The sequence below is a fragment of the Choloepus didactylus genome, chromosome 15 (genome assembly GCF_015220235.1).
Source record: "Choloepus didactylus isolate mChoDid1 chromosome 15, mChoDid1.pri, whole genome shotgun sequence".
NCBI lineage: Eukaryota > Metazoa > Chordata > Mammalia > Pilosa > Megalonychidae > Choloepus > Choloepus didactylus.
Window position 1 is genome coordinate 37,536,381 of NC_051321.1, and position 26,741 is coordinate 37,563,121.

At 36.2% G+C, this 26,741-nt stretch overlaps 2 protein-coding genes across 6 annotated transcripts in view; one reads left to right on the forward strand and one right to left on the reverse strand.

Annotated features, from left to right (window-relative positions):
• Positions 1-13,332, forward strand: part of BLNK (B cell linker) — an 87,900-nt gene extending 74,568 nt beyond the window's left edge. Inside the window, exons 10-17 of the mRNA XM_037805171.1 lie at positions 246-273; positions 1,068-1,110; positions 3,317-3,401; positions 3,850-3,881; positions 4,823-4,899; positions 5,757-5,840; positions 8,539-8,694; positions 12,573-13,332. Of these exons, the coding sequence (XP_037661099.1) occupies positions 246-273; positions 1,068-1,110; positions 3,317-3,401; positions 3,850-3,881; positions 4,823-4,899; positions 5,757-5,840; positions 8,539-8,694; positions 12,573-12,692 (625 nt within the window). The 3' untranslated portion in view covers positions 12,693-13,332. The remainder of the gene's footprint in view (positions 1-245; positions 274-1,067; positions 1,111-3,316; positions 3,402-3,849; positions 3,882-4,822; positions 4,900-5,756; positions 5,841-8,538; positions 8,695-12,572) is intronic.
• Positions 1-26,741, reverse strand: part of ZNF518A (zinc finger protein 518A) — an 89,927-nt gene that overhangs the window by 44,771 nt on the left and 18,415 nt on the right. For 2 of the 5 annotated variants that reach the window (XM_037805167.1, XM_037805165.1), the window contains one exon: positions 21,665-26,706. In XM_037805167.1, coding sequence (XP_037661095.1) covers positions 22,124-26,581 — 4,458 coding nt within the window. In that variant the 5' untranslated portion in view covers positions 26,582-26,706 and the 3' untranslated portion in view covers positions 21,665-22,123. Of the gene's footprint in view, positions 1-11,926; positions 12,666-21,664; positions 26,707-26,741 lie in introns of those variants that run through there. The other 3 variants (XM_037805166.1, XR_005212028.1, XR_005212029.1) reach the window with 3 other exon arrangements.

A 26,741-nucleotide genomic window follows, 5' to 3' on the forward strand; every position in this document is an offset into this window, starting at 1 on the left:
TCCCTAGCAACTTAGCCCGAGTTTATCTCCAGTTAACCGCTTCAGCATCTGTCAGTGAACTCTATCTGAGGCTAGAAGGATCATAACAAAATCCTACATCTGCCCCTCTCCACCCTTCAAGGATAATCTTCTGAGATTCTTGTATGTCTTTCATTATTCTCATTTAAATTTGAGAGTAAAATCAGTGATTGGCTCCACTTGTTTTCAATGGGCTTTAACAAAGCTAATCTCTTTTTATTCCTCAGGAAGAAATCAGCTGCACCACTGAAAACAGTGAGTTAATTTTGCATTTAAAAGTGCTTCATATTTCCTTCGTTTATTCTTACCCACCTACATAAAGTCGAAATGCTTCCAGCTAAGGCAGGAAGCAATCTTTGTAGCTGAAGTTACTGGCCAGACAGTCCAAGAGAAACTCCAAATTCTCAGCAGGGAGGGTACTGTATAGGAGCACAGTCTTGCTTAACTTACCCCAGAGGCTTCCCTGAGTGTCTCTGCCTCCCACCGCATCTGCCTTCCCCATGGGAACCTGCACTTGAGCCCGTGTGTCCTGTCCCAGCCACTGACCCAGAGCTAACGGCTAACCGATGTGTATCAGCACACGTAGGCCTGGCTTAACTCAGATTCTGGCTAGAACATATTGAACGTTGGCTGCCCCACTGTGAGAGGAAGTCCACCTCGACCTGGCGCATGCTCTGCTGCTTGACATTTATAATCACTTACAAAATGCAGAGAAGGTGGGGCCATCAGACCAAAGCCAGATGCCGGGTTCCCACTGCACAAGCCCTATTGCCTGGGAAGCTGCTGGTAGTCGTGGTATCCATCAGCCCCACTGATGGAGAGAGAAAGTCCTCTTCCATGAGAAACTTCCAGCCCGTTGTTGCTTAATGCAAAGATAAGGCTGGGGGTTGTGTGTTTTTAATTGTTGTTATTGTGATTGCAAGAATAACTAAGCATCAATGAAAAGTTCTCCCAATATATTTATTTTAATAATATTGCTTTGAATTATATTTCCACACTGAGCTGTATTGAATATCCTTTCCTTCCCTTTCCTTTTTTTTTCAATATAGACTCCAGTTGCATCTCAACAGAATGCATCAAGTGTTTGTGAAGGTAAATCTATGTTATTTTGAAGGATGAGCATGTCCCCTACAAATTAGTTTACTTAAGGATTCAATATAAATGTGCTTCTAAATTTTTTTCATTATAAGGCAACAATGAAACTCAAGTTTCTAAATAAAATGTCCTTCACTCTGCAATGAGTAGCAAGTAGCAAAGCTGGCTCAGAACCTGAGCTTACCCGATTTGATCTTTGGAGTAGGCTAGAGTCTACACACTAAAAATCTGCCTGTTTGCAGACAGGTATGCCTTGCCAAGAAACAGTACAGTGGTCTTACATGGGGGTGAAAACTAATTTAGAGCCATCTGCATAACGTAGGACTAACAACTCAGTTAAGGTAATGAAAATTTTTAAAATCAGCTCAAATGAGAACAAGTTATTTTGCTGAGTTTTCAAAATAATGGTTTCAAAGTTCAAATGTTTATCTTAGTGCATTTTCAAATGGTTTCCCTCCTTTGTTTTATCACAAGCCAGAAATCTTACATATATTTTTATTGGAACTTTCCCAGTTTAAAAAAATTGCGTTTTTAAAATGCTAGGCTAAAAATCACAAAGAAGTAATAATCATCCGCAATCTCAATACTTAAAATATCATTTAGAAATAAAAGTCCTGCATCTATCCAATCCCACACCTGAAGCTACCCAGTATCAAAACCTTAGTGTTCTTCTCACTGTTTCCTGAGTTAATATGGGCATATCTGCATAAATGTTCTGATTTCTCTGACTGTAGACAATGGCTAGTTTTGGAATGTGCACTACAACTCACCCTCTCTGCTTTAACTGCTCCTGTTAGGTTTTCTCATCTTGTTTGCCTTGTCTTTTGTCCCCATGCTTTTCCTGAGGCCACTCTCCTTTTCTGCTGTTTTGCTCTCTTCTGCCTTTCCTTTTGATGCTTTTGACTTCCTGACCCTCCTTGCAGGCTTTCATGCCTGCTAAATAGGGAGCACTCAATGACAGTGGAGCCTCAGGGCCTCTGAGCCACTGTAGGAAGTAACTACAACCCTGGGCAAACTTCATGGCTTCAGGAGCCCCCAAAAGTGGGAGAGAAAGAGCTCATGGCATGCTCCATGCTACTTAGGTGTCCTGGCTCTCAGAGGGTCCCAGGACAGGGTTTTGGCATGCCTTCTCGTGTGTTACTGGTTTCAAGAGCAGAGGCAATGACCTTCCAAAGCCAAAGCGGGTGGGCAGCCTCTTCTTACCATTGGAAGGCAGCCTCCAGGACAGCCGAGGGAGAGCAGGTATAGTCAAAACTTATTAGGCTGTTGGGACCTAATGTCTTCATTGGTTTTCCTTTCAAAATTACCAAAATGTAGAGTCATGAGGAAAACAAAGCATCTAATGTGTTAGCTCTGGGTTGCTTGCTACATACATGAAATATGATCCTCAGAGGCACAAGGAACTTCTGTGCACTGTAAGAAGCCTGAAGTTTATCTTGCTCTTTATTTGAATCTTTGAGTTCCTACTATGAGTTTCCTGTAGTGGGAGATCAATAGTTCTCAACCTTTCTTCCACGCAGGAGGCACACCCATGGACCTACCCATATTTTAACACAACCCCAGACCAAATTTGATGGAGAATAAAGCATTAAAATAATTTAAAATTGCAACATTTATACATGGTTCAGTGGTAACAATTCACTATGGGCTCTGACATAAAATGTCTTACATTTCAGGTTTTAACTCTATTCCTTCCTCTCTCAGGAAGACACAGTGAAATGCAAATCAGATTAACATGATTACAGGAAAACCTTTTTCAAAAATTAAATATGAGCTATGATTCTTTACCTCTTTTCACTAACAATTTACATATGCCACATCTTACAACTGACCAAGACACAGCAGGGTGTTATAACACTCTTGTGGAGGGAACATAGAAAGTAGAGGGTGAGTTGATCAGAGGGTGACTACAGTTGCTCATCTTCTGGCTCCATCAGGCTTGCAGGTCCTGACGCCACAGATTTGACCCCTATGTCCATTGCCAGGGGTGGATGCAGGGGCATAGGGGTACCTGTGACCTGACCCTAATAGCAAGAACACGTCACTAGGCCGACAGGTGCACACACCGACGCCATCCTGATAAAACACTTGTTCAAGGGACCACATCTGACCAAACTTGGTTCTTCTCAGCTGGTGTCAATGGGTTTTAGGGCAGTAGCCGACATTGTACTCTTATCCTAATATGAGAATTTTCCTACTCCAGAAAAACCTATACCTGCTGAACGCCACCGAGGGTCTAGTCACAGACAAGAAGCTGTGCAGTCACCAATGTTTCCTCCTGCCCAGAAGTAAGAATCCTTTCCTTTAAAAATAAGTTTCCTTGGTGGTTGTGGGAATTAACACACCTGCATTGCTATCCCACACAGTGACACTGGTTTGTGGAGCTTGGTAAAGGTCTGATATTTCACTGCTTTGCAGTTAAATTTTTAAAAGGTGCTAAGTAACGACTTTAAAAATACTGCTCAGAGTTGCAGAGACCTAATATTCGGGTTCACCTTAATTTTTGGACTTAATTAAAATCTACACCTAAGTCAAGGCTCCTCCTTTTTCAAAACTAAAGGGAACAATTTCATGTATCTTTAAACTTCTGGTGCCTCTCCTATCTGTGGATATGTTTTAATGGTAATTTGTGTTGACTGTTCACCACTTGTTCAGAGCATCTTCAGTGTAAACAAAAACTCAAATTTATTCATATTGTGCTCTGCCCTTTAATTAATCTGAAATCATTTCTTTCAGACAAAGTCATCAAAAACCTATACCTCTGCCAAGTAAGTGCAATGAAGTCATGAACAGTGATGCCACGTGGTGGTTAAGGCTGGGTCTTAGAGTCTGATCAACCTGGGTTTTAACACCAGTAATGCTCCTTCCAACTGGATGATTTTAGTATTCTTTCTAGCCTGTTTCCTTGTCTGTAAAATGGGGCCAAGAATATTTATCTAATAGAGTTGTTATCAAAAGTATTAGATTTGAGCTCATTTTTACCTTTTTCTAGTTTAGAATTCATTTAATATTTCTACTGGTCATGCATTTTTTTACATAAAGTTGTTTTTAACATAAGAACATTGAATAAAACAATTTATGAGAAGTGCCTGATAGAGTACTTGGTACATAGACATACCTTAGTAAATTATAGCTATTTAAATTAAAGCTAAAATACATTTTAATTATCATACAATATGTCTATAAAAGGCACCCCAAAAAGAGGACTGGGCACATATGTGGACAATTTTCTCAAGGCAAACAATCCATCACCTTAGATATATGTAAGTCAGACTTCTACAATTTTTAAATGAGAATAATAAACCCATTATATATATATAACATGAATAACATAATATTAACTTGATGAAAAAAATATTTTCCAAACCAAAAAAAGTTTAGTGAGAAGAGTGGCATTATTTTACATTTTTGTAAATTTCTTTCATGACTGGGCTAACAGAGGCAGCTGGATTCTCATATCTGCTTCGTATTCAATCTGTTGCAATGTTTTTTTTGGTTGAAGTATATAAGGAAAATTGAGTTTCACAGAGATATGTATTTGGAAAAGAAAAGAACTCATGGACCCCCCTGAAAGGATCTTGTGTGTGTATGTGTGTGTGTGTGTATCTATGTGTATGTCCCCTGTAAATACCTAGCACAGTAGTGGGGTATAGGCATAGTGCAGCTCAAAAAATAATGAAGGTTAGTTGACTGTTCAAATCCCTTTCAGGATTTCCAGATGGGGGAAGCCCAACTGTGGATGGACTAATACCCAGCTTTTTATCTAATTCTAATTTGTCAGACCAGGTATGAAATGAACTCTTATGTCATTAAATTGCTATCTGTGACCAGCAGAAAAGGGCATGTTTTCTGATGAAAGATAGTTTGGAGTGAAGCTTGAGAACAGTCTGTATTTTAGGTTGATTTGTGAGTTGCCATTTCCTGGTGGATATAAAATGTATTTATTTTTTCAGTGACTAAGACCTAGCTCCACTTACTTCAATTTGCATTCCAGATGCCCTGAATAACTATTTGTTTCTTCAAAACTAGCAAAGTGTGTTGTTTTCATTGTTCTTCCTCTCACTTAGATTTTATTTCAACCTTTCCTCAGAATAGATCTGTGGAGGCTTATGATATTAAAATACATGTAACACTGTAGTGTAAAAAAAGACAAAGAAAGGATTTTTTGTGTGCTCCTGGGCAAGTCTTCTCTAAGCTTCAACTTTCTCAGCTAAAAGAGGGATGATCCCATCTGTCTTTCTTGCCTTCAAAGTAATTGCAAGAATCAAATAAGATAATATTCATAAAAACACTTTGCAAACAATAAAGCTCTCCACAAAGCAACATCAGTAAGAGCACAATGGAAAGGGCAATCACGACTTATTTAGGAGAAAAGAATAAATGGTCTGGGAACCCAGTGAGATTTAGTTTTTCTGTCCAAGTACTATGCTAAGTTTAGCAGCTAAGGCCAAATGGAGGCGGGGGAGTCAATTATATAATCTTTATGGATGATCAAAAAAATATATGAAACTCATTTTCAAATTATTAGGCCAAACATAGTTAGGCCTGTCTTTGTAAGGCAAAATGGGTCTTTGTTTCTGGTACACAGAAACTACAGTTGCTTATGGGCCACCTCATGCTTAACAATACCCCCTATTTCACAGGAAGCTGATGTTCACTGTAAGCCATGGTATGCTGGAGCCTGCGATCGAAAGTCTGCTGAAGAGGCATTATATAGATCAAACAAGGTTCGATATTTCTAAAACCCATATTTTGCCCTCAGTTTATACTAGGTGCAATTGTCATCCTGATAATGTGCTAATTAAAATAATTGCAATGCTTATGGATGCAGGGTTCTTTTGACTCTACTTACTCGAGAGGGACCGCAATCCCCTCCTCTCTTTCAAGCATCTCCTTCTTTGTTCCTACATCTCATTTCTACGTGTCCTTTCATCTCTCAAGGGAGCCACAAGCTGGATCTGCTGCCTTCCAAACAGTGGGAGAGAAGCAGGCTCCGGGGTGGAGTGGTGGGGTGTGGGGGTGGAATGTAAGGCTTGGTGCTATGTGAGATCCATCCAGGAGCGAGAAGTGACAGGCTATTTTGCTATCACTGCATGGGTCAAAATTTTAGGGTCAAGATGGCAAAAAATACCTGGAAGTAAATTTTTGGAGAGCCCAAGATCAATCATGTTGTTTGGACAATCCAAGATTAAAGTGTCAACTCAAGTCTGAGTAAGCCCAAAGGATCCCTTCACACCAGAAACATTTCTTATTACTCATCTAGCTCTTTGGGTCCCTTTCCTCCCCCTCTTCCCCTCCCCTCCCCTCTCCTCCCTCCCCTTCCCTTTTCTTCTTTATCACCTGTTCTCCCACAGATGTTCTCTCCTCTTTTCTTTGCCACCACTGCATGGTTTATAAATTTTCTCTCACATTCCTGGACACTCTTTGTCCAGTGTTACACATTATCCCCACATCATTGTCACCTATCCACCATAAGTCTCTTCATCAGTGCCATTGTAAATTAGTGGCAGTTCATCCAATTCATTCAATAAACATTTACTGAGCACCTTCTGTGTCAGATGTACTCAAAAAGGAAGATTCACAGCTAAGGAGACAGTCCTTACTCTAAAGATACTCACAGACAAGTAAACCAGTAGATGAAATAAAACACTGTGAATACTTTGATAGAGTATTTTTAGATTATAGCTGGTGCATAAAGGATGTAGAAGGCAATTCTACTTGGATCATTGATTAAATTCATTCTTTTCACCATCTGTACTAATCCAAGTCCTGGCTTGGCTTTTTTTTTTTTTTTTTTTTTTTTAATTTTACACCTACAGAAATGTTTCAGGAATACAGAGAACTCCTGCTACATCTTCTATCCAAACCCACCAATTATTGATACTGACATATGAATAGGCAGACCAATGGAATAGAATAAAGTCCAGACTTCATATGGATGAATATATCTAATGATGAATATATGAAAGACAGTATCTCAAACCACTGTTTTAATTATAGAGATTCTGCAGTATGTTTTAATATCTGCTAGGGCTAGTCCTCTCTCATAGCTTTCTGAAACTAGAAAATTGATACTGAAGTTCATACAGAAAAATAAAACATGCAAAGAGAGCTAGGAGAGCACTGGAATGAAAGTTTTTATTAGGATTGAATATTGAATTTTGATGAAGGTTTTCTCAGCCTCTACAGACATATTAAAATATTTTTCCCCTTACATTTATTAATATGGTGAATTATGTTAATAGATCCCATGTTATCGAACCATCCTACTTGGCCATGGTGTGTTACACTCTTAATGTGGTGTAGGAGTTTATCCAGCAATATTTGATTCAAGATTTTTGTATTCAGAGTCATAAGCAATATTGACTTATAATTCAGTTTTGTTTTATTGCTCTTCCTATGTTTAGGCTTTGATACTATGCTTACATCATAAAAATAATTTGAAAATTATACTTCATTTTCTATGCTTCAAGATAATTTATGTATATTGAGACCATTTGGTCTCTAAAGGCTGATAGAATTCTTCTGTAAATCCATCTGGATCTGGTGCTTTTTTTGTGCAGTAGTTTCATAATGACCTTCTTTATTTCTTCTATGTAAATTGGTCTTCTTAGGTTTTCTATCACAATTGGTGTTAATTTTGGTAAAAAATTATTCATTTCACCTAAGTTTCAAGGTGCATCATAGAGGTAAGGTTATGCATAGATGTGCATAGACATCTCTTTTCGCTTTTGAAAAATAATTGTTTCCTTCTTATTTCTTATTTTGTATATTTATACTTTCTCCTTTTTTCTTTTTTTTTTAATATACAACCTAAAATTTCCCCTTTTAACCACATTCAAATATATAATTCAGTGGTGTTAAGTATATGCATGATGTTGTGCACCATCTCCCCCATCCATTACCAAACTTTTCCATCACCCCAAATAGAAACTCCTTTCCAGTTAAGCATTAACTCCCCATTACCTATCCCCACCTCTTTTCTGCTTCAATATAAGTTTTTGGGGAAGAATTTTCATCAGCTGAAATGTTTTGATTCACAATTCCATTTTATTCTTACAGGAGTTTTGAATGGAATTTGATTTTTTTCCAATTCATAGGCAACTTGTGGATATGGTTCCTAGGTCAACAGTGCCTTCTCATTTTGATCTTAATGTATCTCTTCACACATTTCTAAATCCTATAAACATTAGATTTTATTTGTCACATCAGATAGCTACCATTGACCTCACTAAGGATTTTCTATTAGCATATTTTTTTCTGAAGTCTTTTCTTAGAAAATAAAAAAACAAACTCTAATCAGTAATGAAAATTATGTAAATAATCATCTTTTGAATATAACATAGTTTTCTTCATAAATTGGCTTCTAACTTATGGGAATATAAGTAATACTAACCTTAATTACTCTTTTCTTTTCTTAAACAGGATGGATCATTTCTTATTCGGAAAAGCTCTGGCCATGATTCCAAACAGCCATATACCTTAGTTGTATTCTTTAATAAGAGAGTGTATAATATTCCTGTACGATTTATTGACGCAACAAAACAGTATGCTTTGGGCAGAAAGAAAAATGGTGAAGAGGTCAGTAATTTCTCCACTAATGCAACTCTATAAGTATGTATTGAGCACAATGGCATCACACATGTTATGAATGGGGAACAAGATAAAATACTATATTCGGGAAATACACGCTATGGGAGAATAGACAGGAGTAAAGACCATTGCGATGTTAAGGCTACATCCTGGTCTCTCTCATCCAGCCGCTCAGTGGAGTCTGTCTGACCCACTATTTTAGTCCAGGGGGAAATATAAGTCAAGGTTGAAATGTCAAGTAGAATTAAGTTCACAGGAATCAACACCAGGGTCCAGAGCTCCAAAGTCAAGACCTAGAATCTGTACTCAAGACACTCAGGTTGGTGACCAGAGAAGGATCCAGAGGAAACCCAAAACCTTGTGGGGTTGAAACATTAGAGTATACCCCTTGGACCAGAGTGAGTTTATGGGCCTGCAGCCAGGAAAAAAACAAAAACAAAAACAAAAACAACAACAAACAACAAAAAACTGTTACATAGGTCCTGTCTTAGTTTGCTAGGACTGCTATAACAAATACCACAGACTGGTTAGCTTAAATCACAGGAATTTATTGCTTCACAGTTTGGGAATCTAGAAGTCCAAACGTAAGGTGTCAGAAGGCTATGCTGTTTATGAAGTCAGTAGCATTCTGGTGGTGGCTTGCCAGCATTCCATTATTCTGTTTCTGCCTCTGTCACATGGTGATCTGTCTCTTCCTCACTCCTCCTACCTTGTCCAAATTTCCTGTGCTTCTAGGGACTTCAGTCATATTGGGTTAAGTCCCACCCTGATTCAATTTAGCTTCATCTTAATAGGATCCTCCAAGATCCTATTTGTAAGAGTTCATATCCAGAGGACCAAGCATTAGGACTTGAATGTATTTGTGGGGGACATGATTCAATCCATAACATGTCCTTAATACTAACCAAACATCAACTCCTCTTTAATCTGAACTGAATTCAATGCTTACCATATCCCACTTTAGCCAGCCTGTTTTTATGGTGAGCCCTGCAATATGTGCTGCAGTAATCCATGGATGCTCCAGAAAAGGAGTGATACTCTTTCTGGATAAATCTGGGGCTCCTAAAAGTGCCTCTAGACTTCCCTGTCCTTCTAGGAAACCATGTTAAAAAGGAACTCATCTTAGCCTAGAGTCTTCATCCTTACCTCAAAGTGAATAGATTGGAGCTTTACCCCCTTCCAACATATCCAGTCTATGGATATCAAAATAAGTACTATAGTATTACAGTAGCAACTGGGAGCACTGACAGAGTCCATTAACATTCTTACTTAAATTAGGTATAATAAAAAATCACATCTCCCATAACTGTACCTCTGAATGGAAAATGAAAACTTTGATTACATGATGTCAACCATGTGGATATTTTGAAAAGTCTGTGTGTGTGTCTATATTTGGATATGTGTAGAAAAAGTAACAGATGGGTTAAATGCTTAACATTTCAGGCAGCTGTTTTGGTGCTGTGCTGATACAGTACTCAGTAATTTTATAGCTTTGGCAACTGTCTGCCTTATTTTATAGGCCACAAGATTTTGAGTTACTTGAACATATTGTTTTCCCATCCAGATATGATTATCTCAAATATACTGAATTAGTGTAGACAGAGAAAAAAGAACTGCGGGAAAACTGCAACTAAGTTGTGCACAATTCTTCTCTCAATTAAACCATAAATATAATTCAACTCCAGTCATCCCTCTCTACTTCAAACATTTCAATTTCCAACACTACAATAGAGAAATACTCAAATGTATTCAGGCACTAGGAAGACAGAATGAGACTTTTTTGTGTGTTATGTAAGGCAATGCTCTCCTTGGCTTCTTGAGTTTAGAACACACTTTTTTCTTGGAATCCACTTCAAAGAGATCATGCATCAAGGCGAGTCCATTTCCCTGCCCTGCAGCCTATATATTTAACTCCCAACTGTATCCACTTAACAACATACTATGCCAAAGAAACTGAATGTCTTGTGGGATTTATGATAAAGTAATTTCATTGGTAACTGCAAAGAGGGCTGAAAGAAGAGAAAGTTAGGAATCAAGACTAAAGGTATTTGAAGGTCTCTGTCTTTCGCTCTCCTCCCTGACCTAATGTTACCCAATTATCTAAAAGACAATGGTTATTTAATTTGAAAAATTTGGCCAGTATCCTATTTTACTGAGTCAATAGATAGTCAGAAGTCACCCAAATAATTAATAAAGGTTTTGTAAAACTTTCATTCCAGTAGTCTTTATCTGAAAAATTAAGAGACAATTAAATTAGTTGATAGTAAGGACCAATATTGTCTGATTTCACTTACATGAAATACCTAGAATAAACAAATACATAGAGACAGAGAGTGGATTTCAGGTTCCAGGGACTGGAGGTGAGTGGAAATGAGGAGTTATTGTTACGGGTACAGTTATTGTTTGGGGTGATGAAAAGTTTTGGTAATGGATGGTGGTGTTGTTAGCACAATACCGCAAGTGTAATTAATATTGCTGAATTGTCCACACAATAGAGGTTAAAATGGGAAATCTTGTGTTGTATATATATTCCCATAATTTTTTTTAAAAATTCAATTTATAGTAATTACTAAATTAATGGCACAGTTGCAAAGCAATTAACACTTGTTTAAAAATGGCTCTAAATATATTGGTAACTGCCACTGTGACCTTGTGTTTTAGTTTCCTAGCTGCTAAAACAAGTACTACACAATGGATTGGCTTAACAACAACAATTTATTGCCTTGTGATTTTGAGGTTAGAAGACTTGCTTCCACCTGGGATCAGTTATCTTCTGAGTGGCTGGCAATCTTTGGGGTTTCTTGGCTTTTCTGTCACATGGCAATGCATGTGGCAGTATCTTCTTTCTCTTCTGGGTTCCATTGACTTCCAGCTTCTGGCTGCTCCCCATGGCTTCTCTTCTGTATCCAGTTTCCTTTGCTTATAAGGACTCTGCAATATTGGATTAAGGCCCACCCTCATTTAGTATGGCCACACCTTAACTAATAGCATCTTCAAAGGTCCTATTTGGACACCCATAGAACCAGGACAGGAGGTGGGAGCTGAACTTGTCTTTTGTGGGGGACATGATTCAAACCTCAACTCCTTGTAACACTTTTGTATAACTAATGCAGTTCATTTTGTGGTCTGTGTTACATTTACCTTATCTTTCCTTTAAAACTTAGATGATTACTACTTTCATAAAAGATTTGTGATAACTTTAAAAAAAAAAAAACCATAGACAACAGGAATTAAAATATGGAAAAATAAATATGTATAGTGAGAGGCTAGTATGAAATAGTTCATTTAATTAGACACAAATTGAGCACCAAGCTTACTGGTTGCTACAGCAAAAATGGAAACAGAGTTTATAAAGCTTTTCTTACTTGTTCAAAATAAAACAATACAAAAAACAAACAACAAAAAACATAAGCTTATCTGGGAAATAACATGTTCCTGACACTAAATTTTAAGGGAGACTTTATTATATCAGTCCTTTTACCTTAGTAACATAAAAGATAAACTTTGACTTGTAAAGAATGCTGACAGCCTCTTTCTATCACAATTTCACATTTAACACTAAATAAAGCAAAATATTAAAATATTAAATCATCACTCAGTGAAGTAATTTCTCCAGGTAATTAAGCTAATTGAGCCCATCAACTGTTTTTAGTCTTAATGACTGTTAAGAAAGACCAGGCTACGTAGGTTACAGCTTTTGTTAAACTAGACTTTTTTGGACAGAATGTTAGCTGAGAACTAGAAAATTTTACTAACTTGAGAAAGTAGGAGAAAGTGGGATCTCAACCGGGCTTTGAAGAATAGGAGTAGAGCTTGAAGTTAATATAAATGTCAGTGTATAATTCATCTGTGTTTTCTTGCTTCAGTACTTTGGAAGTGTTGCTGAAATAATCAAGAATCATCAACATAGTCCCCTGGTTCTCATCGACAGTCAGAATAACACAAAGGATTCCACAAGACTGAAGTACGCAGTTAAAGTTTCATGAAAAAAAGAAAAAAGAAAAAAGAAAAAAAAGGTCACCATCATTGTTTCAAACATTTTCTCCAAGTTTCTACCTTTGGGGAAACATCTTAAAACTTCATATTTTGGGCTGTGAATCATCTAGTAAGAAAACAGAAGATGGAGGAAGCTATTTGAAATTATCATCCATTTCTTTAGAAGCAGCTCACATGGACTTGTTCTATCTATTGCCTGACCAGATGAACTGTTAATATTTTGTGAAGATTAGTTAACATGCTACTAATATTCTCCAAATAAATATCTTTATTTAAAAGAAACATGTGAAAGTATGTTCAGTAACGTAAGAAAATACCACTCTATTTTCAAAATAAAGAAGTCATACTCTTGGATAAAATAAAGCTGCTGGCAGTTTTGACCACAACAGTCACTGGTGCACTATTGTGGCTGGTATGTCCACTGTCAATGCTTGGCAATTGTCTTGGTTGGAATTTTAATGTGTAGAAAATAATAATATTGTGTATTTGTTAAATAGCAGAAAAGAAGGATGAATTGGTTCTTTTTTTGTGAGTGCTCCAAACCATGGGACACGTAGATGGATATGAACTTTCTAGAAGTCAGGATTATATTATTTGTTTGCTAATTAAAGATAATGATACCCTCTTGTATCTGCATGTCTGTTAAGTGGACCTCCAACTTGACATGAAGTTCAAAATCGGATGAGGGCAAAACTAAACTAAAAGCCAGTTCCTGGGGAAACATTCCCACAGAACAAGGGCAGAAAAGCCGATACTTGTGAACACTAAGAGAAACAAGAGACGCCATTGTGAGTAGCCATGTCCAAGGTCTTAGGTAATCCCATAACGTATTAGACTTCACCAATCAAAGCTTTTTTTCTTTAACTGTGTTCTTCAGACAGCACTGAAATGATAAAGCAGCTAATTAAGGTAAATTCAAATATTAAATGGGGAGCACACTTGGTCAATGAATAAGATAGCAATCTCTGAAAGGATTTTAAAAGGCTAAAAAGTATTGGTTTCAGAGTAAGTCAGACTTATTTGTAAATATAATCGTATTTTTAGATGTCATATAGTTTCATGATTACTATGTATATAATTTTTTCGACAAGTCAGTATAAATGGGTTTGGAAAATTTTGTATGGGAAGGTTCTTGGATAGTTTTTAGGAAAATAATGGAATCATTTAGAATGTACCAGAAGGGACTGCTCACAATCCACAATTTAAAGGAAAGTGCGGTTAATATTTTCTCAGACAAAAGCATCCATTTATACTATGATGTATCAGTTCTCTAGTTTTTCAGTTTCCTTCAGTGCTATATGGAAAATTTTTTCTAATTAAGTAAAGCCTCATTAATTCCATTACCACCACAGTGACCCTGACTCCCTAACAACCTCTTCTGCCCCAACCCCTCTCTCCTCCCAAAGTGACCCATTCCAGCTGGGTGGAAGGGCACGGTCGTGGGCTAATACTCCTCCACAGTTAGTTCAGTGATGGAAAAGGAGACACTAGCCAGAGAGAAATGCATTATATAGCAGCTGAAGAAGGAAACAAACCCCTCAGTTGCTGTTTTCTATTTCTGTTTCAAGAATGCTCTCTCTCCTTGTAGTGGGAAAACTGCAAACTAGATTGCAGCAGGGGTAATAAGAGGGCTGTTTTAGTTTGTTAAAATGGATAAATGAGATGGGAAGGCTAGCCATGATCTTAAAATATGACTTCTCAATTTTCCATTTATGAAGGAAAGCATGCTCAAATCAAACACCAAAATCAACCAAGGTGATCCTATTTCACCTTTTCTGCCAATGCCACACACTGGAATATCAACAAATTTTGCCAAATGAAATCCCTAAAAGAGTCAAGGCATTTTGCTGAGAATAAGGAACCTGATCAACTGCTAATACAAGGCCTCATAAAATGAGGTAGAAAGTGTTCCCTCTATTTACTGGAAGATGTAGAGAAATTGTATCATTTCTTTGTTAAATGTTTGATAGAATTCATCAGTGAAACCATTTGGGCCTGGTGCTTTCTTCTTTGGAAGATTATTAATTACTGACTGAACTTCTTTAATAGTTACAGGCCTATTCAAATTATCTATTTCTCCTTATAGTAGATTGTAACTTTCAAGGAATTAGTCCATTTCATCTAAATTATCAAATTTGTGGGCAAAATTATCAAATTTGTGGGCAAAGAGTTGTTCATAATATTCCTCTATTATTCTTTTAACGTTCATGGAATCAGTAGTGATGGTCCCAACTTTCATTTCTGATATTAGTAATTCATGTCTTCTCTCATTTTTCTTGGCTAGCCAGATTAGAGGTTTATCAATCTTACTGGTCAATTCAAAGAACCAGCTTTTGGTTTCATTGATTTTCTCTGTTGTTTTCCTACTTTCAATTTCATTCATTTCTATGTTTTTACTATTTCTTTTCTTTTGCTCACTTTGGATTTACCTTGGTCTTCTTTTTCTAGTTTCCTAAGCAGGATGCTTGGATTATTGATTTTGGATCTTTCTTCTTTCTACTATATGCATTGAATGTTATAAATTTCTAAGCACTGCTTTTACCATATCCCACACATTTAGATGTTATACTTTCATTTTCATCTAGTTCAAAGCATTTTTAAAATTTCTCTTTAGATTTCTTCTTTGACCCATATGTTATTTAGAAGTGTGTTGTTTAATTTCCAAATATTTTTGGATTTTCCCAGCTGTCTTTGATTTCTAGTTTGATTCTATTGTGGTCTGAGAGTACTTTATATGATTTCTGTCCTTTTAAATTTATTGAGGTGTGTTTTATGACACAGGGTATGATCTATCTTGGTGAATATTTGTTGTGAGCCTGAAAAGAATGTATATTCTGTTGTTGAATGAAGTATTCATTAAATGTCAATTAGGTCAAGTTTACTGATGGTGCTCTTCAGTTCAACTATATCTTACTGATTTTCTGCCTGGTGGATCTGTTAGTGGCAGAGGGATGTTGAAGTCTCCAGCCTCAATAATGGATTTTTCTATTTCTGCTTGGAATTCTATCCGTTTTTGCCTTATGTATTTTGAAGCTCTGTGGTTAGGCACAAACACATTAAGAATTGTTATGTCTTCTTAGAGAGTTGACCTCTAGCATTATGTAATGCTCTCTCTTTATCCCTGATAATTTTCCTCATTCAGGTATCTGCTTTGTTTGAACTTAAAATAGCTACTCCAGCTTTCTTTTGACGAGTGTTAGCATGGTATATCTTTCTCCATTCCTTTACTTTTACTCTGTGTCTTTATATTTAAAGTAGGCTTCTTGTAGACAAATATAGTTGGGTCTTGTTTTTTTATAGACTCTGGAAGTCTGTCCTTTGATTGGTATATTTAGACCATTCACATTTAAGGTGATTATTGATATAGTTGGATTAATATCCACTATATACATTGCATCTTCCACTTTTTCTGCCTTCTCTGGTTTCAACTGAACATTTAATATGATTCCTTTTTCTCACTCTTAACATATTATACTTCTTTTAAAACTTATTTTAATGGCTGCCCTAGAGTTTGCAATATACACCTACAGCTCATCTAAGTCCACTTTTGAATAGCACTACACTGCTTCACATGCAGTGCAGATAGTACCTTATCAGTGTATTCCCATTCCTCCCTCCTATCACCTTGTAAAACTGCTGTCAATCATCTCACTTATCCATAAGCTATAATCATCCAATATATTGTTGCTCTTGTTTGGTATATGTTAGATCAGTTAAGAATGAGAAAAATAAAATTTTCTATTTTACCTTCACTTATTCTTTCTTGAATACTCTCCCTTCTTGTAGATCGAGGTTTCTGACCATTTATCATTTTCTTTCTCTAAAAAATTCTTTTAACATTTCTTGCAAGGCAAGTCTACTGGCAACAAATTTCTTCAATGCTTGCTCACCTGAGAAAGTATTTCTCCTTCACTGTTGAAGGATAATTTCACTGGGTACAAAATTCCAGGTAGCTGGTTTTTTATTTCAATACTTTAAATATTCCACTCCATTCCTCTTGCTTGCATGGTTTCTGGAAAAGTACAATGTAATTCTTATCTTTGTTCTCTACTGGTAAGGTGCACCGTCCCTCCCACCCCCCACCCTATGGCTTCTTCCAAGATTTTCTCTGTGATTTTCTGTAGTTTGAATATGATATGCCTAAATGTAGATTTTTTTGGTATTTATCCTGTTTGGTGTCCTTGTATTTCCTGGTTCTGTGGTTTGATGACTGGCATTAATTTTGGAAAATTTGTATACATTATTACTTCAGCATTTCTTCTGTTCCTTTCTCATTTTCCCCCTCTGGTATTCCCGTTACATTTATGTTACAACTTTTATTTTTGTCCCACAGCTCATGAGTAGTCTGTTTTGCTTTTTTTGTTGTTGTTTTCTCTCTTTGCATTTCAGTTTTGGAAGTTTCTTTCTTCAAACTCACTGATTCTTTCGTCAGCTTTTGTCTTCTGACGAGCCCATCAAAAGCATTCATTTGTTAAGAGTGCTTTTGAATTCTAGTATTTCCTTTTGATTCTTAGTTTCTCTCTGCTTATATTACACATCTGTTTCTGCATGTTGTCCACTTTTTCCCTTAAAGCTCTTAGACTGTATTGGTTAGGGTTCTCTAGGGAAACAGAACCAACAAGAGATATCTGTAAATATATGATTTTATAAAAGTGTCTCACAGCTGTGGAGATGCACGAGTTAAAATTCTATAGGGCAGGATGGGTTCAAATTCCATAGGGCAGGCAGCGAACTGGCAACTCTGATGAAGGTGTTTGATGAACTCCTCAGGAAATGCTTCGCTGGCTAGCTGAAGAAGTGAAGGTCCTCTCTTTCTCCCTTAAAAGTTTTCAACGATTGGATTAAATCTAGCTGACTGAATTCTCTCATTGCAGAAGACATGCCCTTTGTTGATGTAATCAGTCACAGGTGCAGTCAACTGATGACTTAATAAATCAGCCTTCTGGTTTATTAACCAGCAACAAATGTCCTTGCAGTAACCATTAGGCCAGTGCTTGCTTGACCAGACCACCTGGAAACCATCACTTGGCCAAGTTGACAAATGAACCTAACCATCACAGATATTAACCATATTTATAAATTTCTGGTCTGATCATCCCAACATCTCTGCCATATCTGAGTATGGTTCTTAGATTTCCACTGTCCCCTTCATACTGTTTTTTGCCTTTAAATACACTTTGTAATATTTTGTTGAATATCAGACATGGTGCACCTGGTAAAAGAAACTGAGGTAAACAGACACTTAGTGTGACCTCTTACATTCATCTGAGTAGGCTGTGTATTATTTTTTGCCATAGCTATAGGTGTTACAGGCTAAGACTTCTTGTGGTGTTTTTGTCTCCTGTTGTCTTTGGGTTTTCTTAGAGACTCCTTAAAGCTTAAATTCTCAGCCTTGCAGCTTTTTTCAGTTGTAATCTCATTACTATACAGGAGCCCTACTGAAGTTCTTAGGTGTGAGGGGAGGGGAAATGCTGTATAACCTTTATCAATTGGTCTTCATCTTTTAGTGAGCCTGTGCCCTCAGCCTGTCACTTTCACAAGTGCTTCTCAGCAAATTTTCCCCTAACCCTCTAAGACAAGACAGGAAAGCTAGAGGGAGTTTGAATTGGGTATTTTCTTTCTATATCAAAGGGCAGAGGGGGCTGGAATTCAGTATTCCCCTCCCACCACATTGGTTAGACTCTGGTAAAACAGTTTCCCTTGAAGACAGTTCTTTTTTGGAACAGATGCTCTGGGTGTGTTTCAAAATGATTACTTTTCCCTTACTCCTCCAGGTACTCAATACAAGAAACAGAGCTCAATACTCCAACCCAAATGAGTTATATCCCAAGTTAAGGAAGCAGACACTCAATGGTGAAATGCACTTAAAAAAACAAACAACAAAAAAAAAACCAGAAGTTAGCTATTTGTAACTAATGCAAAATATTCCACCTTCACCCCACCTTCCACTGTGAAATTTCTTATCCTTCATCCCAACACCTGTAAGGCTTTCTCTTAACAGGTACTGTACATCACAGAAAGAACTAGTTTTTAGATCTATTTCCCTTCTTACCTGGACATAATCACAGCAGTCCTTCTTGATCTTATTTTTAATCTCTCCCTAAATTGCATTACTTTTAGAACATAAATAATCTATACTTTTTCCATTAATCATTTTTATTATATTTACAATGTTCTCATTTTTATACACACACACACAACACCGGGAACTTTATATATAAACATTTTCATTTTTATACTTTCTAACTCTTTTATACAGCCGGTATTCACAAACTGTATTAAACTGATTTTAGTAAAAGACCCACTCCCTTGAGGAAATTAAAGCAGAGGGTTAATAAATTATGGCCTGTGGACTAAACCCAGACTGTTGCCTGTTTCTGTAAATATTTATTAAAACACACTCATTCACTCATTTACACATCATCTATGACTGCTTTGGCATTATTAGAATTGTCGCAACAGAAAATGTGAAGCCTAAGCTATATACTATCAGTGCCTTTAGAGACAAAAAAAATCACTGAAACCCAATGAATAATTTTTCTCATAAAAACTATTAAATTTCAATCTGTGACTGAACACTCAGTAACACAGAAAATACAGACGTGTATTCATATACATATTTGCATATATATGAATATTTTTACATGAATGCCAAATAGCAAGAAGTCCAATTCAATGGATATATACATGAAAAAACTAAATTCCTGACCCAGAAGTTAGGATTGCAAAAAAAAAACTCTATCTCTTGTAATAAGAACCTCAATCTAGTGAATACCATGTTTTCAAGGGTCATTTTTTGCTCAGTTACCGCCAGGAGGAAAGAAAAGGTTATGAAGGTTTGTTTATCTGCTCTGGAAATAGGAAGCTCGAAGCAGGTTTGCCTCCTTCAGAGCAATCTAGAATAGCAAAAATAGAAGAGCATATCTGGGTCATGAACTTATTTTAAATAGCTTTTTAAAATATTAAGGCAAGAGGTGTCAGTATGTATCTCAACATTAGATTTCTTTACTGTATTGCTATCCTGACCAAGAAATGTATTTTTACAGTGCTTCAAATACTGGCAAGATGGTTCCTTCTCTGTTCACCCTATTCACAGCAGAAGATATCTTATAAACGATCTACCCATAACGAAGCATTTCAATTTTCTTGATGTTAGGGTACTAAACTGCTCAAGCCTCTCTAATGGCTTAATTTGCAAGCACAATGGAAGACAAATTTTGGCAAATGTTACCCTTCTCAAACAGAATCTCACCTATGATTTTGGGGGAGAAAATTCCATGCTTGATTATGTATAGTTTCACTAGCATAAAAAAAAAAAAGACTTTGAAATCTAAATATTTCCACTTAGAATGAAATTCCCATTAGATCTTAGCACAGTAAAAACATTCCTGGATAAACACAACCTTAAGTTTAATTGAAGAAAGAATTTGTTACAGAATTAGCAATGTTTGCCAATCTTTAAACACCATACACGTTATTAATATATACTGCATATTTTGAATCAACTCCATTCTTAGGCTCAATTTAAGAAACAATTTTACAGTTTTGTACAAAAAATATTTCACTAAGAAAGTAGACAAACAGCACAAAAACAGTACAGGTATAATGTGCATAGCAAGATAGCTTGAAGCATCTACATATGGCTTTTCTGAAAATAAAACTATTGGGGAAATGGGCCCATTTGGGACCTACTGTTACAGTTGACATTTGTAAACTGTTTCACATCTTTTAGGCACTTGCTAACAATAGTGTTCAATCCCTGAAAAATGAATTTACAAAAAAAAAAACATTCTATTCTGAAATAAAAACAAGAAAATAACATGGGTATAGTCTTACATATTCCTTTTAAATAAAACAATCAGTTTTATTAGTGCATGCACAGAACTGAAAGAAAATAAACTTTTGACGTCAAAAACCTTCTGTGCAAAATTTACATATCAAACTGAAACTACAAAAATATATACAAGTTTAAATTCTGTTATATACAGAAAAGAAGCCCTGAAGTTTTAATTCAATCAATGAAAATACCGTAATACTTGTAGTAACAATGTAACAAAAATCATATAGAATGTAATTCTGCAATATAAGAACTCCACTATCCAATGATCCAACAAAATTTGATACAAACTTACAAAGTGGAAAATTTAAACCTATGATGCTTTCATTGTCATAAAAACACCCATTTAAAAACTTTCCCTGTTGGGTAGGTCCCTAAAGAATCTGTCCTGAAGTTTTGTGCACTGCCATTGAGTATGCTATAAATGCTCCCCCATTTTTTACCGTCAACAATCAGTAAATAATCTCCTTTGGGTTGTTAGTCACACTGAAAAGTTGCTAATAAAAACGATCTGTTCCAAACTAGACATGTTGAGACACTAATATAGTAATTAAACAGACAAAAACCTGATTTGCTTTGCTAATTTTGCTTCAAAACATTGTTTCTGTAGATTAATTTTTAATTTTTCAAGAAAAGCCATTCCCTTTGAAGTGCTTCAACGTCAACTCTCTTTTAAAGGCACGGTAACCAAGAAAAAAATGGCCATTTCCTTTATGGGGAAGGAACAACTTAAATCACATGAGCACAGCTCTCTGCATGGGGATCACTGAGGAGTATAATCAATTCAAAAATATGCTGAAGGTCTTCAACTGGATGTTAAGTTAGACCAAGAAAACGAAATTCTTCTGTCTAGGATGCCCATCTACTGCAATGCTTATCATAACCATTTAGAAAGAGTAAGAAAATTATCTTGGGAGAGTGTTCCAATCTCTGACATGGGACACACCTTTATAAAAAACAAATTTACTCAACAAAAACCTGCTTTAGCTTTACTTGACCAAAACTCTTCAGCATTATGAGGTGTAACTACAGTGGATTAAACGTATTTTCAAAGGAGGCTATACCCTTCAAAAAGAATTGTATTTATCAGATGTAGAGTAGGTTCTTTATTCAAACTCTCAGTACCTGCATAAATGATGAAAAACTCCTTCATTTCCATGATGTGAGCTCTCCATCTTCAGAGGAGCTATACTTATCAGATTAATAAGGCTGGTGGAAGAAGAGAGGTAATGGGGCTGTCAACCATCACCCTCTACTAACGAGTCACAAACAATTTCAATATAAATTGGGAAAACAAAGCCGTTTTATCAAAATTTTCTTTAACCCTAACTTCCAAAGAATACATTTAAAAAAATTAAATCAAGTACATTTGCACTGTGACTAGTTTCTTTCAAAACTTAAGCACACAGTGGCTGCATTTTCAAATTTCACCCATAAAACTTCTGCAGTCACTGAAACATAACCTACTTTAAAAATTATTATTTTCGGTACTATATTGAAGTGGAAAATGTCTGAATTATAATTCGACCCAGTGTTTTCCTCAAAGACAATTTTACTTCTCTTTTTGTTGATAATTATGGTAAATTATTCTAATGTATTCCAATCCCGAGTAGCTTCCATTAAATGTCTCTGCCCATGACCAGCCCAAATATCCTGATTGTCAAACACTCTACCACAAAACCAACAATTAAACTTACTAGCCTTCAGAACATTTTCAGAGGTAGTTTTCACAATCTGGTAATTGTTTTTGCTTGTCTTTTTGAGTGTTAATTTTAACACAAATCTTTCTTTCACTTGACTAAGAGGTTTAAATGTTTTGTGCCTCCTGGCAAATTCATCGTAAGTTGTTTCAGCAGAGATACAATAAACTGGTTTCAGTAAAGCATCAACAGTTCTTTTTGACAATGAAACCTTAAGTACACGTCCATTAAATTTAGCAATAGTTTTCATTACATTTACTACTTCTGGTGCATCTGCATCAGGATGATTCAAAACTACAACTGGTTGGTTTCTCCTAGGACATTTCACAAGCTGTTTGGAACTAAAGGGGAAAAGCCTCAAAGTTCTAACTGAATCTTTGGAAAATCTAGGTCTGCAAAGTCCAAATGTTTGATGGAAATCTTCAGGTTTAGCCTTTTCTTTACACTTTCTACGCAATGTCGCTTTTTTCCTAGGAGGCTCTTGGTAATTGTCCCTACATTTTCGTTTACAGTTTCTGTTTCTAGATGAAAAGGCAGTTTCAGAATCTTTTCTTCTTGCATGAGATTTTATTCTTGAACATTTTTTGGGGGGAGCCTTTTTTCTACTGAAACTTCTCTCATGGGGACAACCTGTCTTACACCTTAATACTCTGGTCTCTGTTTGGTTAGTCTTACACACTGGCTCCTGAGGAATTTCTGAGCATGATGCAGAAGTTATCACGATTTCATTTGCTGGCATCAAATCATCTAGTAAGAAAGGGAAGGCATCTCTAGAAGATTCTGGCTCTTTCTGCTCTCCTGTAGTCTGATTAGATGGTACATCATCTTTTTGCAATGATGATGCAGAATTGCTTACCGACAGATTATTAGCAGAGGTCACATTTAAAACAGGGTTAAAAATTTTCAGCAATATTTTTTGTGGTCTTTCTTCAGGCTTCTTTGGCTGCATATTTTGATGATAAGTACTATTTTGGACTAATTTAGGCTTAAGCAGCTCAGTTTTATTTGGCATCACACACTTAAAAAAAACAGCTTGTTTGCCATCAGGCAAGAGGGTATAAAGAGGTGGTTTTGGCAAAACCTTGTTCTGCTGTCTTACTGAATCCAAGACATTCAACTTACTGCCCTGATGCTCAGATAGCATATTAGGAGCAGGAATGGCTTTCACTGAAGAATCTGCTGATGTTTTGATAACGTAAGGGACTTTTAATGGCAAAGTATTTTCTGAGCTACTTTTCATGTTCAAACAACTACCAATGCTGGAACAAAGTGCAGGTGTAAGACAATTACTGTTTGATTCTACCTTTAAAAGAGGTGTTTCGCAAGGCTCCTTTGTCATAGTTCCACCATAAGCTTGAGCACTCTCAGTTTTAACACTGGAAACATTTTCAAGTTTCCCATTATTAAGAGTTAAAATCATCCCAGGTTTCTTATTTAAAAGAAGAGAAGCAGGTACACCTTGTGCATTAACCACTGGAAGTGGTCTTCCTGAAACAACATGTAATCCAGGCTTATTTGCAATGTGCAATGGTACAAAAAGGCCTTTTGGAGTCTGAACAAATACAGTCTTTTTTTGTTCTGAATTTAGAATTGGAGTCTGCATATATAAAGGGCCCAAATTTTGTGTAGTGGCTCGTAGTTTGTCTTTTACAAGCTGCTGTGTTATTATTGCATCTGACTGAGTCTTAAGTAATGTGCCAATACCTGAAATTCTAGGTGTCTTTGAATCTCTCAGATCTTGTGACACTGATGGCACTTGTTTTTCTTTTCCACTATATTTTAAATTTACATCATTTATAGGCATATTAATATCCACACTGCCAGATGGAATTGTAAATATGCCTTGCACTCTCGGGTCTTTGGAAGATGCAACGATTTTGCCTTCTTCCTCATGTTTCTGAAATGACTGGTCACAATGAAGTGGCAGGCCTTTAACTGCAGTGTTATTAGAGTCTTGTTTTACATCAGATTTTGTTTTTAATACATCTTGAAGTAACTGGTTTACTTCAGGTGGCAAAAATTCTGATGCCTGTTGGCTCTGGAGAGAGAAAACAGATGTGATTCTAGGCATCATAGGTGAATCAACACTAGAAATGTCATCCCATTCAGATTTTTCAGCCACTCTCTCCAAATTTTGATTTTCATTAGTGTATAGGTTCTGTCCAAAACTGTTTCGTCCTTTTTCTAAAACATACTGTTCTTCCATTTCAGCCTGTGTTTTTAATGTACCATCTTTAGTATTTAAAAGGCTAATAGATGCTAACAGACTATCTGGGTTTGAGCTTTCCTTCCTCACCAAGGATAAAACTGATTCACTTATCGGCTGCTGAACAACTGTTTTGCTTGAGGAAGATTCTCTTTGAGGATTTTCAAACACTGCTGTTCCTGAAAATCTACGACGCTTATTAGAATTATTCACTTTTGAGTAATTATGAAAAGGTAATGATCCTTGGTTAGAAGATTCAACAGGTAACTCAGAGTTGACATAATTAATGCAATAGTTATGCATATCTCCATTGTTACATGCATTTGGCTTGACAGTATAGTTGACTTTATCTGGACTTCTAATGGTGGCAGCTGAAACCTGTGGGTGACTCTGAGTAATATGATTTCCCCATAAGCCAACATTATCTCTTGTTTCAACTTTCGTGGTCAACTTCACTGATGTAACCAATTCTGATGTTGCTGGCAAAGAAGATACACTTTTTTTATCTTCCACTGACTGAAGCTTATTACTCGTCTGAGATATCAAAACCATTTCTTTTTCTGACGTTACTTTTCCAGAAAGTTTGGGCAGTGAACATGAAAATGGAATAGTTGCTTTCATGTAATCTGTGTCATTTAACTCAGTTGTTACTCCAGTGGCATGCAAAGTCTGGGGCTGCAAATTGGCAGTACTGTTTTTTGCAGCATCTGACTGCAAATCCGGTGAAAATACATTCTGTTTACTAGTTGGCAGCAATTTTATTACAATATGTTGTTTTCCATCCACCATCTTGAAGTGCATAAACTTAGCACTGTAGTTAGAGGGAATTGTTAGTTTATTATTTTTCACCATTATCATTGTAGGTACTTGCACAGCCGTCTTCAAGAAACCTGAAGTAGAATTTGCTGCCTCTTCAGCTCTATTACACAGCCCAGTTGACAGAAGAATTGGCTTTTCTGACTCTGACTCAGTGGGTTTATCATTATTCTTCTCACAGCATATTCTGTCATCCTTTTTTTCATTTAAATGTTCTTGAACAAGACGTCTCTGGTCTTCATATTTAGTCTGTGTTTTATTCATTTTTTTAAGCACTTGTGTGTTTTTGTCTATACCTCTGTCATTTCCATTAACTTTCTTACGTTTCCAGAATATCTTCCTTGACGCACCTATTTTGTATCTTTTCAGTATTAGCTTAAGACCTGCTGAAGTCTTTGCCATCCTTTTTTCATATTTGTCTTTTTCCAGTTTTTCTTTTGCATATAAATGTTCTTTGTGCAAAGTTAGAACATGTCTTACAAGGTACTCTCTCCTGATGGCACCATAGCTACAATACTGACAAGTAAAGGGAAATGTACCAGAATGAACATGAAGGTGCTTCTGAAGTTCTCCTTTGGTAAAACACACATGATGGCATTTACTACATTTATAATGAATTTCATCATGTCTATGAATGTGCTGAACAAATGTGCCAACATCCTTGGTGGAGAATTTGCACCTTTCACATTGAAAATTACCATTAACACAATGTGTGGATGTGAAATGCTTTGTCAAGTTCAATAAAGTATATACATTCTCATTGTTACAAATGTCGCATTTTACTAATGTGCTTCTATGGGTGTGCCTGTGTTGTTTAAATACTTGGAAGTCATTTGCTGAAAAGCTACACATTTCACAAGGATATGAAGGTAATTCACCACGGTGCCACATCTGAAAGTGTTTCTGCAAATCGTTTGGGCTATATCGAGTGCTGTCTTGACATTTTGAACAACTGAAATTGATTATTTTTGCAGACATTTTTATACCCTCTTCTTCAGCTCTCTCAGACTTACTGAGCAACACATACTCCTCTTCACAGTTTACAGCCTTAATAGTAACAGATTTTCTTGCAGTCTGTGGTTTACTCTGAAATAATTTTCTGTATTTATCAATTTCATGTTTCAATAATACTTCATTTGGAATATTTATCTTCGGCAAGTCAATTTTCACATTTTTTAGTTTATGATGAAAACCACTTTCTGAAATACTTGGTTTAGGTTTGGATCTGATAGTATCAAATATCTCATTTTTCAAACCATAATCTTTTGTTATGGTAGTTTGTTTTTCATCACAAAAGAACTGTTTCTGTTCAGATGGCATGATTAAGCAAAAAAATCAATTTTTTTTTTCCTGAAAGACTCCTGAAGTTATTTGCAATTTAAACAGGAAACAATAATGTGCTGAGGCATCTTCAAAAGACCAGGATTTTTCCCATATTAACTCACCTGAAATTAAACAAAGAATTAACATTTTTGTCACA